A 14513-nucleotide genomic window follows, 5' to 3' on the forward strand; every position below is an offset into this window, starting at 1 on the left:
ATACATCACGGTACAGTGCACACTGCATCACTGTGATCGCCGCACACACTGAACCATCCGCCTGAACGAGCTACTAAAGCTCCATGGATCTGCTTCAACTTACAAGTAATCCAAGTCAATCAATTGAGCAGAAATTACATCACGAGAAGCTTCATTTGTAGCAGTCACACATCACATCACAAGCATCATAGGTAGGAACAAGAAACTTTTGCACGAATCACTTCTAGACTCTCTATTCTTTTTTTGATTTGCACACAACCGAGATCCTGGCCTTTTTTCTTTGCCTCTCATTATGTGCCCCCAGACAAAAGCCGAGTGCTCATGCCAACATGATCATTTCGTCGTAGAAGCGAGTACATCAGCCCTTGGGCGTGAGATCGAGGTCGTAAGATCCCACTGAAGGTTGTCATTTCAGAAATAAGTTGCTTATTTCTTGGCGGCCTTGGCAGCGGACTTGGTGACCTTGCCGGCAGCACCGCTGGACTTCTCGACGGCCTTGATGACACCAACGGCGACAGTCTGTCGCATGTCACGGACGGCGAAACGACCCAGAGGAGGGTAGTCAGTGAAAGCCTCAACACACATGGGCTTGGAGGGAACCATCTTGACGATGGCAGAGTCACCAGACTTGATGAACTTGGGGGCGGCCTCAGTAGCCTTACCGGTTCGGCGGTCGATCTTCTCCTGGATCTCGGCGAACTTGCAGGCAATGTGGGCAGTGTGGCAATCGAGGACGGGAGCGTAACCAGCACCGACCTGACCGGGGTGGTTGAGGACGATGACCTGAGCGGTGAAAGAAGCGGCACCCATAGGGGGGTCGTTCTTGGAGTCACCAGCGACGTTACCACGTCGGATGTCCTTGACGGAGACGTTCTTCACGTTGAAACCAACGTTGTCACCGGGCTGGCCCTCAGTGAGCTGCTCGTGGTGCATCTCGACGGACTTGACTTCAGTGGTGACGTTGGAAGGAGCGAAGGTAACGACCATACCAGGCTTGATGACACCAGTCTCGATACGGCCGACGGGAACCGTTCCAATACCACCGATCTTGTAGACATCCTGGAGGGGAAGGCGGAGGGGCTTGTCAACGGGACGCTTGGGGGGCTCGATGGAGTCAATGGCCTCGAGGAGGGTCTTGCCACTGAGCTTGCCGGACTTGATCTCACGCTCCCAACCCTTGTACCAGGGGCAGTTGGTGGAGGGGGTAAGCATGTTGTCACCGTTGAAACCGGAGATGGGGACGAAAGCGACAGCCTTGGGGTTGTAGCCGACCTTCTTGATGAAAGAGGAGGTCTCCTTAATGATCTCCTGGTAACGGGCCTCAGACCACTTGGTGGTGTCCATCTTGTTGATGGCGACAATGAGGTTCTTGACACCAAGGGTGTAGGCAAGAAGAGCGTGCTCACGGGTCTGGCCATCCTTGGAGATACCAGCCTCGAACTCACCAGTACCGGCGGCAATGATGAGAATGGCGCAATCGGCCTGGGAAGTACCAGTGATCATGTTCTTGATGAAATCACGGTGACCGGGAGCGTCTGAGTGATGTTAGTACGAAGAGAAGTAGAATGAAGCATGAGCGACAACATACCAATGACGGTGACATAGTAGCGAGGAGTCTCGAACTTCCAGAGAGCAATATCGATGGTGATACCACGCTCACGCTCGGCCTTGAGCTTGTCAAGAACCCAGGCGTACTTGAAGGAACCCTTACCGAGCTCAGCGGCTTCCTATTGTTGAATGGTTAGTGACTGCTTGACACGTGACGACGCACTCATTGAGGTTGTGAGAATGGTTAAGAGGGCAAACGCTCCCGTCGCTCAAGTGGCGGGGTAAGTGCCCCACCAAAAAAAATTACAGTCATATTGCAAAATTTTTGGTCTCGAGCGGGGTAGCGGGCACGTTTCGAGTCGTAGGGGAAATCGATGGGCAAAGGACGCGCGATCGAAGGGAAAGTGACTAACCTTCTCGAACTTCTCGATGGTTCGCTTATCGATACCACCGCACTGGTAGATCAAGTGACCGGTCTGTGAAACGATGTCAGTATGTTGACTTTGAGAAATACCCCACCAGGTCTTGGTCGGGATTGACGATGGCAGATAAGCTCATTGTCGAGGAGAGTACTCACAGTGGTCGACTTGCCAGAGTCGACGTGGCCGATGACGACGACGTTAAGGTGAGTCTTGTCCTCCTTACCCATTTTGACGGTTGTGAATGGTTTGTGATAAGGTTTTTGATGTACGTGCTGTGAAGAGGTCAGCGGCCGAAGAGGCAATGTGAGGAAAGCAGGCGATTATCAAGAATATCTCCAAAGAAACCTGCAACGAAGCAATAGATCTTGTCGATGTTCTTGATCAAGGCCTTGAAGGGTTGCACATACAAAATCGCAGATCGGATGCTTGAACCGGGTATGCGAGACGAGGAGGGAAGAGAAGAAAAAATCCAAGTGAAGTGGTGGGAGGAGGAGATTTAAAAGGCGAGCCAGAGGAAGGAGGGGTGGGGTGGGGTGAAAGGCAGGAGCGGCGCCGCGGGGCAACCAGCTTCGGAAGCCCTAACAGCTCAGAGGTTTTTTCAAAAAGCAGGTGGGTCTGTGTGAGCCAATCATTATGCTCTAAAGCATAATGACGGCGAGTGAGTAAAGGCCTGGTCAGACTTCAGCAATGGTACGAGGAGGGGCAGAAGAAGCTCGACGAGGACGAGATACCAGAGGTTTGTCGTTAATGTCGAATGACCATGATCAAGTATCTACGGTGGCCATCACGAGATCACACTGCACAGTCTGCTGCGCATTTGGACGAGTCTTTTCGGTGTTGCTGGCCGCTCTTGAAGCTGATATCTGGGGGGAGCAAACTGGCAGGCTCAGCGCAACTCACATCGATTCTCAATGAACGAACAAGCCCCGGCACCCGAGAGGAATCTCAGTAAAGCTGCTGTCCTCTAGTGTACTACCTAGGCACGGTATTTAGAAATAGAAGCATCACCATAGCGCCTCTAGCTGCTCTATTAGCAGCTCAATAACCTATCTCAACCTCTTTCAATATCTGTCTTCCAGCAGAGCAATCGCAAAAGCGCTGGTTCTGCATGGAGGTACAAGCGAACTGTTAGGCTGGTACATGCGGGGCACAATTTTTGCGATTCTTTTCTTGTGCGCATCGCCGCCCAAAGGAAAATTTCTCACTACGGCCTGAAGAAAAATTCGATCATGCTGGCGGTCGAGGCTCGGTGGGTTACTCTTTCGGTGGTGGATGCGCGGGCGCGTCCTAAAATTGTCTGGGGCCTGTTTGTGACGAGCATGGCTCTGGGACTGTTCTGCCCAACGCAGCATCTGAGGATTTTTTTTGGCCCCTCAATTTACGTCCGTCAGCCCAACGCAACCACGGCGTGAGTCACTTGGGTAATCTTAAGATCTTCTTCCTGAATTCTCTCGCATATATTATCACACCGATAAGAATATCCTGCCCGGGTGGCTCTCTTTGTTGGCTCTTCACTTTCTTCCGCGTTCGACCACCAAGGGAGGGGAAGCTTCAAGATTGCCCCTCTTCTATGGCGCGGTCTGTTTCTGGTTCAAACTCCCTGCACGAATCAACGTCATGCTCCACTGAATCTTTTAGCGCCTGTGGGTTGCCACCACCGCTGCGCGACCAGTGCACGGAAGATCTAGCCTTGGCTGGGATGTGTGAGGTGGTCAAACAGGAAGTTGATTGTCTCATATCAAAATTTTTCAAGCTGGAGGGGTAATACAGTACAGATAGGTAGAAGCGAATATCAACAGTTCAGTTAGGCATCATAACATCAGGTAGATCATGTATTTGATCCCTTCTACTAATGTCCAGAATATTCGTATGGTCAATCGCATTGACCATAATCTCCGCTCATTGTTGCATTTCCTCGTCTTGGTCTTGCGCCTGTGTGTTGCCCAGCTGTTGTTTACTCGTGTTGTGCCCCTCCCCCTCCTTGTCAACAACCCCTCCATCAGAGTCTGGTCCAAGCAAAGGTTGCTGGGATCAATAGCTTCTAACCACCGAACAAGCGCGCCAGAGCAGAAAAGAGACCACAAGGAGGGGCAAAAAATCATGTCCAGCCACTGTGGAGTCCACACGAAGCGCAGCTGCAGCTCACCTTGATCTGTCGCGGGATAGTTGTGCTGCTGGTGGAGGTCCAGATGAGGACCCTGGGGGTTAATAAAACTTCTGACGTTGAATCAGGATGCCAAAATCAGCTGGTCTAAAGGCCTCTTGAGATGTACTAAATTTACCTAAGTCTTTTCGTCACTTAGGACGCAGGTCTTGAGTTTTCTTGCCTCCCCTAGGTACCTTGCGATTTCATGCAGCTTCAAGTGCCACTCCGATATCTCGAGCCATTGAGGAATTGCCAGATTGTCAAACGCAAAAGTTAGCACCGCTACACTTTATCCGTATGACACAGCTGAAACTATCATCCAACTGCTACCCCGATGACTCTGACGGCAGAAATGTATCACTGTAAGCTTAATGGAAGAAGAACCTTTGGGTGTTGTGGGATCTTTCTTGTCCATTAGATATCTCGTTGAACCCGTGGAGGCCGTGCTCCCTTGTTGATGGATTGTTGCGACACATGTCAAGAATTTCTGGGCTATTTTTTGGTGCATATTCACGGCGGTTATTGTCCATCGTCTCCATCTTGATATGGTTTTTGTTGTCACATTGCCATTATGGAGAACTCTATCCGAGGGGGTTTGTCCACAGTGGATATGCCCTCGCTGGATGCATCGGCTCCGCCGTAGGCCTGTCGTCTCGAAATTCTCCTTCACTCTATGTACGGAAGATATCGTGAGACTCAAGTGGAGGACGCACCATATGAGAACGTCTCATGATTCATCGATGAGAAATTTTTAAGCCCTCTTCGCTTTTGTAGACCGCTACTATTGATATGTGATGGTGGTGAGAACCTGAGGTGTCAAGAACTTTGATGATCTCGATGTCATGTTTAGGGTAGCATCGAGACTCACAACACAAGGTAACTTGTACGAAATTGACCATGATACACCACCTGATACAAGCCAAGCTTTACTGGTACCAAGATATTGATATGAAAGCCTGTGCATCTTTATGACCAATGGTAATAATTGTGAAAGTCAAGTGCCGCTATCACCTCCCTGTTAAGCTTGACCTATCCTGGCGGCCAAGCGGAGCCATTCCAAAGCCCATATAAAGACAACATCCCCCGGCTTGTGTCACACATGCATGCCTGAGTTGGGTATTGTAAGCTCGTACAAATTATCCCGGACAATACGGTTCAAACCGAATTACTTAACCAGAAGATATTGGTTGTTCAATTGATTATACAGATCTCGAAATCAGTTGCTTTCTATCCAAATCTCAAGAGTTGATGCGTATCCAGTTTTGAGCCTTCTCAACACCACGAAACAACGACACTGCGACCATACAATGCGACCACTCAATCACTCAATCACCAGCCGAGAAATAACAGTAACAGCGCCGATGACTCGATCACCACCGCCCTCCGCACCCGAATTCTATCCAATTACCGCGCAGCGCCCTGCACGCTCCCGTCTGTGAAACTGCAGCATCCCGTCACTGCCTATAACCGCCCCTTTTTTTCAACAGTATATAGCCCGTCACAACAGTACCTATCCCAACAAGCAATACCAAAGACTTCGTGGTCGAACGGTTAAAGCAAACGAAAGCCCGTATAGAGTAATAGTCAACTCGTTGGACTCCTATAACAGTATAGGCGATAGCCAAGGATCCTGGTGCAAATCCGGGTGCGGGTGGTATTTTTTGCATTTTTGGGGGTTCTACTTCTTGCTGCACAAGTCTGGCTGATTTAATCTGCACGCAAAGCGGTTCGAACACCCTTTTGCTCATCCTGTCTCGGGAGACTCGAATCACGAGGCAGTGTGCTGTGCATTCAGTCTTAAAGTCTGCTCAACACCACAACCACCGTAGAAGTCTCGAGGAGAAAGTAAAGTCGAAACAAGGCGTAAAATATCAAACGTACGATATATGCTACAATTATCTATGAATGCTGCTATCTACCTCAGTCAAGTCCAGCTTGACCAATATCCACGTAATATACACATCAGCATGAATTATCCACTGTCTACACACAGCCCTTACCGGACCTTGCCCTCAACCTTCTTACCCTGAGTGTTCATACCCTTTGGCGTCTTTAACCCTCCAAACACCGCCGCAGCGACAACGGCGATACCTGTTGCGCCCATACCATATGCTACCTCACGGCCAGCCCACCAGTACACACTTGTGAACAGGATAGGGCCGAGGCCTCGACCAAGCTGGCCCCAACTTCGTAGCATGCCGAGCTTGTTGCCGCGCTCATCCTCGTGAGCTTCGAAGCTGGAAAGTGCATTCAGACCCGTAACGACGGTAGCGGATGTAACGGCCAGGCATGTAGCAGCGATATACAGACCACCGATTGTGTTGACCTGTCCCAGAAGAACGAAGGACGCAAGGCAAGCTAGTGTGCCGATTCGAACAGACATCAGAGGTGGGAGTCGTCGTGTGACACCGCCCTGGAGAATAGATGCTACAAGACCAACATAGCCAAGTAATCTTCCATTCTTGCCGGAAGTGAACGAGAAGAGCTCGTACGTCATAAAAGACAAAGAACTCTCCATGCCAGAAAAGAAAAGCAGAAAGACGAAGTGAATGGCATTCAAGAGAAAGTGGGAGTTGGTCCTCTCAATAGCCTTGGGTATAGCCTTCTTCTTCCGACCGTCCTTCGCCTGAGCACCGCGTAGCGATGGCAACGTCTCAGGCAAGCTGAAGTATAGATACACTGTCTCCACAACAATCAGCGCAAGACTGAAACCCGCAGCCGCTGCAAACGGGTTCGCCGTAAATGTCGAGAATGTGCTGAGCCACGCGCCAAGTCCAGGACCGAAGGTGAAAGCGATTGAGAAGCACGCGCCGATCAGAGCCATAGTTGCACCGCGAGACGACTCATCCGAGATATCACTCGCCATTGCTGTAGCGAGCTGGACATTGCCTTCTGATAACCCACCAACAACACGACTAGCGATGAATGTTCGGAAATCGACGGCGGCAACCCAGAGCAGGACGGATAGAATGTTGCCACACATGGAAGCCAAGAGCGCTTTGCGACGGCCATATCGATCGGAGAGGGCGCCGATTAGAGGTGATGCAATGGCTTGCAGAAGTCTATAGAGTAAGATTGTCAGCTTGCGCCTTAACGTTTACTGGCTTGCTTGACGGTTACGCACGAGAACAGAGAGCCTAGAGCTCCGCCCAGCAGCACAATGTCATGTCGCGACTCGATCGGGCGGGAGAAAGAAGCCTTGTATCGGTGGAGGCCTAAGAGGACGGTCTGGAGGAGAGTTTGAGGTCCGTCGTGGCCGATTGGCTCTTGGACTTCGCGGTCGCGGTAAAATTCAAGAAGCTTGGGGAACAAGGGAAGGATGAATGTGAAGGAAATCTAGGAACTTGAATTAGCGAGGAAACCATACTGAATTGTTCTTGTTACATACCAGATCGAGGAGTAGCGAGACAGCAATGACCCGGAGGACTCGCTTCCTCGCTGCGGGATCGAAAGTAGACATTGGCGGGTGCTAAATGAGGACAGATAGATTTGAACTAGTAAACAGAGACAGACAGAGGGAGGTATGGAACGGATGTACAAGGAAACGAAATAGCAATTATGTATAAAAAGAGAAGAAAAGGGAAAAGAACTAATAAAAGACCGAAGAGAGAAGCTCAGGAGACAGTGGACACTTGCTGGTCTGACGGCATCTGATCTCGGAATAGCAACGTGGTGGTTTGGTGGCTGCTTGCTTTGACCAGGCCCAATAGAACTAGCTGCGTCACTACAGAGTACCATTAGAAGAGTGGATGTGGATGGTCTCAGGTCTGTGGCGTGCGGATATCCCCTGTAATTTAGGGGGCCTTTGCTGCAACCTCTTGACGGAGCAACTCCACATTGGATTTCTCGATGGTTGCGAATCCTTGAGCCATCGACGGAACTGCCGTGAATGTTTCAATACGAGATGATAGATCGACACTAGAAGCGAATTACAGGGTCACATTGAGAAGAAGCTAGAAAATATGCTTTTTGAATTGGATATTTGTAATTTTTCGTTGTTTTTATTTGTTTCTCCGATTCTCCTATCCAACCAGTTCGACTCCTGGCCTTCAACACAGAAAAAAAGATACAGTTCTGTATCTCATGATCCTTTGGGATTCGGTATTCTTAAAAGTCCATATATCGTATTTATCATGACAAAGAAGATCAACCTCTTATACGTGCGCCTCATTTGGCTTGGAGATTTGGTGTTGATTGTAAAAGTCTTGCTGTTCTTCCATGTTCAACACAGATACTGCGAAGCTTTCAGATCGACATCCTCTTCTCCAGAACACGGTAACAAACAAAGCCAGAAGGCTATTGGAAAGCAATGCAAGACGTAAACTCATGACATAGAAAAAGGCACGTATGTGCCGCATCTTAAGAACATAAAACATGAAACTCATAGCTTCTCATGACATAACATGATCGTAATTCCATCATACAAACTCGTTTCCATCAAAGGGTTCATAAGAAAGACATAGTAGGTGCTGGGTATCGCAAAGCAGAGCAGGGGCTAGAGCCAAAGCGGCAACAAAAGCAGAGCAAAGCAAAGATACCTAACCTTGATATAGTAGTGAAGTGTTTGTCTTCACTTAGTAGGTTTCGAAGACGAAGCGGAATCCCTCGGATCCCTTGTAGGGAATAGGCATGAAGTAGTCAGCATCAATCTCGCAGTCTCGAACTCGTGTCTCGAAAATGCTGAGGTAGCCAACGTCTCCAAAGCGCTGATCGCCATCATCGCTGCCATACACAACACCACCACTTCCCCATCTGCGGAAGAGTTTGGCAAGTGTAAGATAAAGCTCGGCGTGAGCCAAAGCCATACCAAGACAGATGCGCGAACCGGAGCAGAAGATGTCGAGGTACTTGTCAAGTCGCTCTCCATCCTCCACCCATCGCTCAGGGTGGAAGCCGCGGGCGTCGTAGAAGATGTTCTCGTCCATGACGGTCTTGTAAGGGCTCATGCCAACGATGGATCCTGGAGGGAGGTTCCACTCCTCATCGTTCTCGCGATCATGGTAGACGAGAGCCTCATCGGGGGCAACGCGTGCGAGGCGGCTGCTAGTTCCGATGCCAAGGCGCAGAGCTTCCTTGACAACTCCACGAAGGTAAGGGAGCTTCTCCAATTTTGAGAGAGGAATGGTCTCGTAAGCATCAGGGATAGCATCAAAGAGCCCGTCGCGTAGCTTGCGGAGGGTCTCGGGGCGGTTCAAAAGATGGAAAGTGGCAAGTGACATGGCCCACGACGTAGTTAGAGTGCCACCCTGGACAGTGATCTGGCTTTCCTGTGTCTGGCGAGAGGCGGTCTTGTCACGAACGGAGCGAGTCTTGGTGGAGAGCATGGTAGGGTGACCTCCATCCATCATCCACTTGCCGCTGCTTTGAGGAGGGTCGACGCTGTGAATCTGTTCAAGAATGTCGTTCTTCATCTTCAAGAAACCACCCCATCCCGGCATGCACCGGTTTGAGATGGACTCCGGTAGAGCATTGACGAGGGTGAGAACCCAGTCGAGCTGCTGCACACAAGGTCCCATGTGAGTACCGATGAGAAGGTCATTAGTGACTTCAGCACCGAAATCGGGCTTCTCGACAAGATGGTCGCTTCGAGCAAAAGCGTATTCATTGATGACATCTGAGGGCATTATTAGAGTTGTCATTGTGTGGGAGACTGACTGATGAGTCTTACCATTGGTAAAGGCCGAGTAGGGATACATGACATCAAGAGGCTGTCCATTGGATACCTCGGCGTAATTCAGGAACGCACCCAGAAGAGCTTCCACTCTCTCCTCGATAACCGGCTGCAATTCGCGCACAGTCTGAGTCGAGTAGAAAGGGTTCAGCGCACTTCGACGCAACTTGTGAAGGCTGTGGTCGATGGCAGCAAGAGAGCCTTCTGTCGCAGTCTTGGGTCCTGCGAGAGCAGTTGGGTGAGGAACACGGGTACGGGGGGCACCGGACTATTTGATTGTTAGTTGAAATCTCTGTATATCTTGAGTACACAGATACTTACCTGTTGGGTGTAGAATGTCCACTTGTCTCGACGTCGGCTGGGTCCAGTGTAGAGGTCCGAAAAGAATTCAGGGTCTCCTACATGGACCTCCCAGGGGTTAATGCGAACAATGGGGCCATATCGTTCATGCATATCGATGATCTTGTAGGTGTATTGTCCTCCTAGGACGAAGTCGTAGTAGAACTCATAGTATTGAGTCAATGCGGCCAGCTTGGGACCTGGGATATGGGCCAGAGGGCTGAGCCATAGTCTCCAAATCACAAGCTGGACGAGATAGATGAGCCAGATGCCCGCAAGCAAGCATCCGGTCTGCTGCCAGGTAAGGGCAGCAATGGTCTCTTGGACCGCCATGAAGGTGTTGGAAGCCATTCATGAGCGACTCGCCCTAACAGGACGGTATTGTCATTGAAGGAAGTAAGATTAAAGATGATTTATTGGAGTTGCCATGGGCTCTCCAGGCTGCAGAGCAGAAGCCTTTGAGGAGATAGATCTCTTGTCAAGAAGCATGCGAGGTGGTGCTGCATTTGTATTTCAAGCATAAGCATGGTCAAGCCTTCACCGCATGGACTTTTAGACCTCTCGATCGGTCGTAGTGGATGGGCTGGGAAGACGGGGAACCCTCTCCCGGGTGCGCGAGCGGGCCGCGTGGAGACTCCTTCAGGCGGTGAACAACAATTCGGGGACTGTCTTGCAGGGCACGGCCAGCTGTCACCGCAAGTGCTGTAAACATCGTTGGTTGACGAGAATTCGAACGATCGTGGTCACATAATCAAGCCAATAGGTGGTGCAGCCGGAAGCCGGGGAGCTTGCAACGCTTGTCTTGAAAGGGAAGAACCATTGGATCGCTAAGACGTTAGAAAGGGAGAATCAGGAACCATTTTAGCTCGTGGTTGGTGATTCAGGGGTTAAGCGGATGAACTGGTTACCATTTTTCTATAAAGAGTTTTCAAAGGGCAAGAGGTTGGTAGTTGTAAAGGCGGCGGACGGATTCTGTGAGAGGTTGGAAGTTGGTGGTTGGCGGTGACAAGGGCAAATTGGCCAACGAAAATGAGATGAAATCGTGCCTCTGATCGGTTGCATCCGAGCTAATTAGGTTCAGTGCACATTGACCAGAAAAGTGGGAGATGAGATGATCAGAAACAGACAGAGAATGCCAATGAATGTTTGAAGTGCTGCAAAGAAGTACTCACGGGCCACACAGACGTTTGTCCAGCATATGTGCAAACGATATCACCTAGCTTCACAGCCGGAGTTTCTATATCATCACTCTGTACGATGTATACAATTATATCTACAATACTATACCAGATAAATTGTATTATAATAGCTTTCTCCTTTTTAATGAAAGCGTTGACGCAGTGATTGTGCATCTAACCGCTTCATAAGTAGCTATGTGAATGCCTTCAAATATCGCCATGATACCCTTGAACAGCCACCCTAGAGCAGCCCCTCATCAATCTCACTCATTGATCTGTTGCCATTGACAATTCGGAGACACTCTGGCCTAAAAGGGACGATAGTGCTGAAACGGTCGAGCTGTCGACTGTTTTGGATGATCCGGCAACTGTGATCCTTGCGTAGTTGTCTAGCTGGTACGAGAATGCCGGCTATGTCAGACCATACTGAAGCCATTCATGGTTGACACACCGTACAATGTCAAGCTGCTACGGAAACAATTATCGTCCACTTTTAAAGCTCCGAAAACCACCGTACCAGTAATCTAATGACAACAGTGGCTGCATAATATAGCTTCATCCTACGGCTACGAACATGGCCGGTGAGGATGGGAATAGTAAACCGGCCCGGTCTGCATGCTTCGCGTATCACACCACTAAGTATGTATGAAGCCTAGCGAGTGTCACGATACTAAACATTAAAATAAAAAGCAGTTATGCTTGAGTAAGGAATGATATTGGACTACTGAGTCCGGATACTTTTGTAACTCGTGGTATAAGTCCAAGTTGAAGCTATACCATAGATCACAACAATATCCTACGATACATGCTTCATTATCCGTGCACTGAGCAGACACTAGATTATCTAGATAACGATCATATCATACAGATACTACCCTCCAAGTGTGTGGATGCTGCATCTGATCCCATGCATCAGCCAAAGACGCAGTAGCGGAGGCAGACACGGGATCGAGAGGTTACCTTTGATATAAATGGGGTTTTCAACTCAACATCCCGCGTCTGATACTCCACCCCCACACAGAAATCCGGGGTAAATGCCTCCAGTTTCTTATTAGTCCCAGATATGAAGCACCTAACTTACTGCGCATGTACACGGGCTGTCAAGCTTAATAAAGAGATAAGAACGGCGACCCCTCCATTGTAAATCTTGTCTTGTCTCGTCTGTGACGTCTCTGCACCTTCTAGACTGCGGCTGCTTCCGCATCTTCAGACCCCCGCGCTAAAAGTCACATCATATGGATATCAACTTCAACCTTGTAGCCACAACCACAGAACGGACTTTTTACTTAGTTGGATAGTGACGACACGCAATAAGATCAACGGGACCTTGCATTTCTAGGCAGTTGCATGAGGCTTTTAGCTTTGATCACGGCGAACGATACGCCTTCAGAAGAAAACGGCTGCTCATTACCTCGTCTGGAACCAACGGGCCACGGATAAACGGGTTTCAGATCCTTCGATCGTCAACCCTCAGCTCTCTTCTCCCTCGAAAACCCCTCGTATTTCTCATTCCATCGTCGATCAATTCTATTGCCATCGTCATTGTCGTTCCACTCTCCCTGATGGCTTGAAGCTTGCGCCAACTAACCAAATGGCACGGCCAGACTGCCAGAATCAATATGGAGGCCCTGCTGATCTTGCTGCTGCGAGTTGCTTCTCAAGCGAGAGGGCTAAGATGATTGCTTTGAAACGGGCTGGAGAAGATGAGATGTATGATGCCGAAATGCTTCATCTGGGATATCCCTGGGTAATATGCAGTTACCCTCTTCTTCCATCGTCGGCTACCATGGTTCCACAAGATCCCACACTCATCTCCACCAACCAACCCGGCGAATTGGTTCGAAGTCACGATAGCTCATAGCTAATACTGTAGGGCTGCACCATGCAACAACGTTTTCTACCGGTGGTTCAATAGTCCACAAAACGGTTGCACTATTGAAGCCAAACGAACCGTTGTCGACCGATACAACTGTGACGCCAAGCGATTATGCGATATTCCAAATCGTGTTTCAATAGGTGCTAGGTAAGGTATCAATATTAAGTTGGTCCTGCGACCAAAGACGCACTAATATGTACGTTCAAATCTATAGCCATCCAATGTTATGTTACCATTTCCTCCTCTTCTGATATCCAATCCCATAGATCATAATCCCGAGACCTGAGTATTCCGTCTAGTACTTTTCCGAACCGTCCCAAAACAGAAGAAAGCATAACTCCACAGCACCGTCATCCCATGAGTTCCTTTTATTTCGATCGGCAGTCGATATCATCATCGCTAAAGCAGTGCGCAGTTCGTGCAAGCATGTTGGCTTGGTTTTTCAGCATGACTCTGAGGAGTGTTAGAAAACATGGTATGGGAGTTTTGGAGTGTCAGAGAACTAACCTGAGGTCTGCTGGCTCATGACAGAGTATTATCGCAAAGCTTGCATCGTCTTATTGTTGGCAAACGAGCTGGGGGCATTTTCCCTTTGGGGGCTTGGGGCAGCTGGGCTTCGCGACGCCAGTAGTGTCATAAGGTCCGCGAGGCATGTTGAAGGTGATTTTTGTGGTTGTTTGGTTTGTTGGTGAATCGCAAATAGGTTCGTTGTCCCAGAAATCCAGACAATACAAGATGTTGATGAGACGATAGAGTGGTTGCAGATTGTGTGCAAAGCAGCGGCAGCAGAGAAAGGCAGAGCAGATAAGATGCAGAGCGACTGGAATTCAAGGGCACGCAAACAACGAAGAATATTGATGAAAAACCAATGAAAGGGATACTGATCACGAAACGAAGAATTTATGTCGGGGACCTATTTGTCTTAAATTTCATTTCTGGGAGACTACAGCCAGCACCCCCGTTGAAATTTGGAGGCTCGCGTGGCTTCTAACCTACGCACCGATACTTCAGTCTGGCCTGGTCATTGCCCAGGCGGTCAGCGCACTGCTACACCCCTGATAACTTCCAAATACCCCCCTGTGCTTGTGTTTACGGTTACTAGGATCGGCAGGGGCCGTGAGCCGTGAGCCTCTAGGTATTAGCACTGGCACTGGACTGTCGGGAGGACAACTCAAGTTTCCGGGCCCTGGACTAGCAACAAGATGTGGCAACTTTGTTTGCTCGGGATCGGGAGCCATTGTTTGTGGCGTTGTGTCTATCATCTGGATATGAGAGAGAGAAGATACCTCAGACATGAGAGGAGAAAATTCTCCAGTTTGCACTATGGGATCGG

At 49.4% G+C, this 14513-nt stretch overlaps 4 protein-coding genes and 1 non-coding gene across 5 annotated transcripts; 1 reads left to right on the forward strand and 4 right to left on the reverse strand.

Moving 5' to 3' along the window:
* Positions 1-162: 162 nt before the first annotated feature.
* FOBCDRAFT_225593 (putative translation elongation factor) lies at positions 163-1411 on the reverse strand. Its single transcript, XM_031186851.3, has one exon. It carries the CDS (start codon positions 1342-1344, stop codon positions 427-429), a length of 918 nt encoding a protein of 305 aa, XP_031037986.2. The 5' UTR covers positions 1345-1411; the 3' UTR covers positions 163-426.
* Positions 1412-5208: 3797 nt separating this feature from the next.
* On the reverse strand, positions 5209-5991 carry FOBCDRAFT_225599 (uncharacterized protein). The gene has a single exon (XM_059609693.1). The coding sequence runs from the start codon at positions 5862-5864 to the stop codon at positions 5571-5573; it is 294 nt and encodes a 97-aa protein (XP_059467356.1). The 5' UTR covers positions 5865-5991; the 3' UTR covers positions 5209-5570.
* On the forward strand, positions 5683-5770 carry FOBCDRAFT_t142. The gene has a single exon. It is a non-coding gene; the product is annotated as a tRNA-Arg (tRNA).
* Positions 5992-7797, reverse strand: FOBCDRAFT_225601 (major facilitator superfamily domain-containing protein). The gene is made up of 3 exons (XM_031186849.3): positions 7505-7797; positions 7241-7452; positions 5992-7178 (listed from the first exon to the last, which is right to left on the reverse strand). The coding sequence occupies exons 1-3, from the start codon at positions 7574-7576 to the stop codon at positions 6113-6115; spliced, it is 1350 nt and encodes a 449-aa protein (XP_031037984.2). The 5' UTR covers positions 7577-7797; the 3' UTR covers positions 5992-6112.
* Positions 7798-8595: 798 nt separating this feature from the next.
* FOBCDRAFT_294549 (cytochrome P450) lies at positions 8596-10477 on the reverse strand (the record flags this gene model as incomplete). The annotated part of the gene is made up of 3 exons (XM_031186848.3): positions 8596-9730; positions 9785-10055; positions 10109-10477. The coding sequence occupies 3 exons, from the start codon at positions 10475-10477 to the stop codon at positions 8691-8693; spliced, it is 1680 nt and encodes a 559-aa protein (XP_031037983.2). The 3' UTR covers positions 8596-8690.
* Positions 10478-14513: the final 4036 nt, after the last annotated feature.

The sequence above is a fragment of the Fusarium oxysporum genome, chromosome VI (genome assembly GCF_013085055.1).
Source record: "Fusarium oxysporum Fo47 chromosome VI, complete sequence".
In the NCBI taxonomy this organism is placed as follows: domain Eukaryota; kingdom Fungi; phylum Ascomycota; class Sordariomycetes; order Hypocreales; family Nectriaceae; genus Fusarium; species Fusarium oxysporum.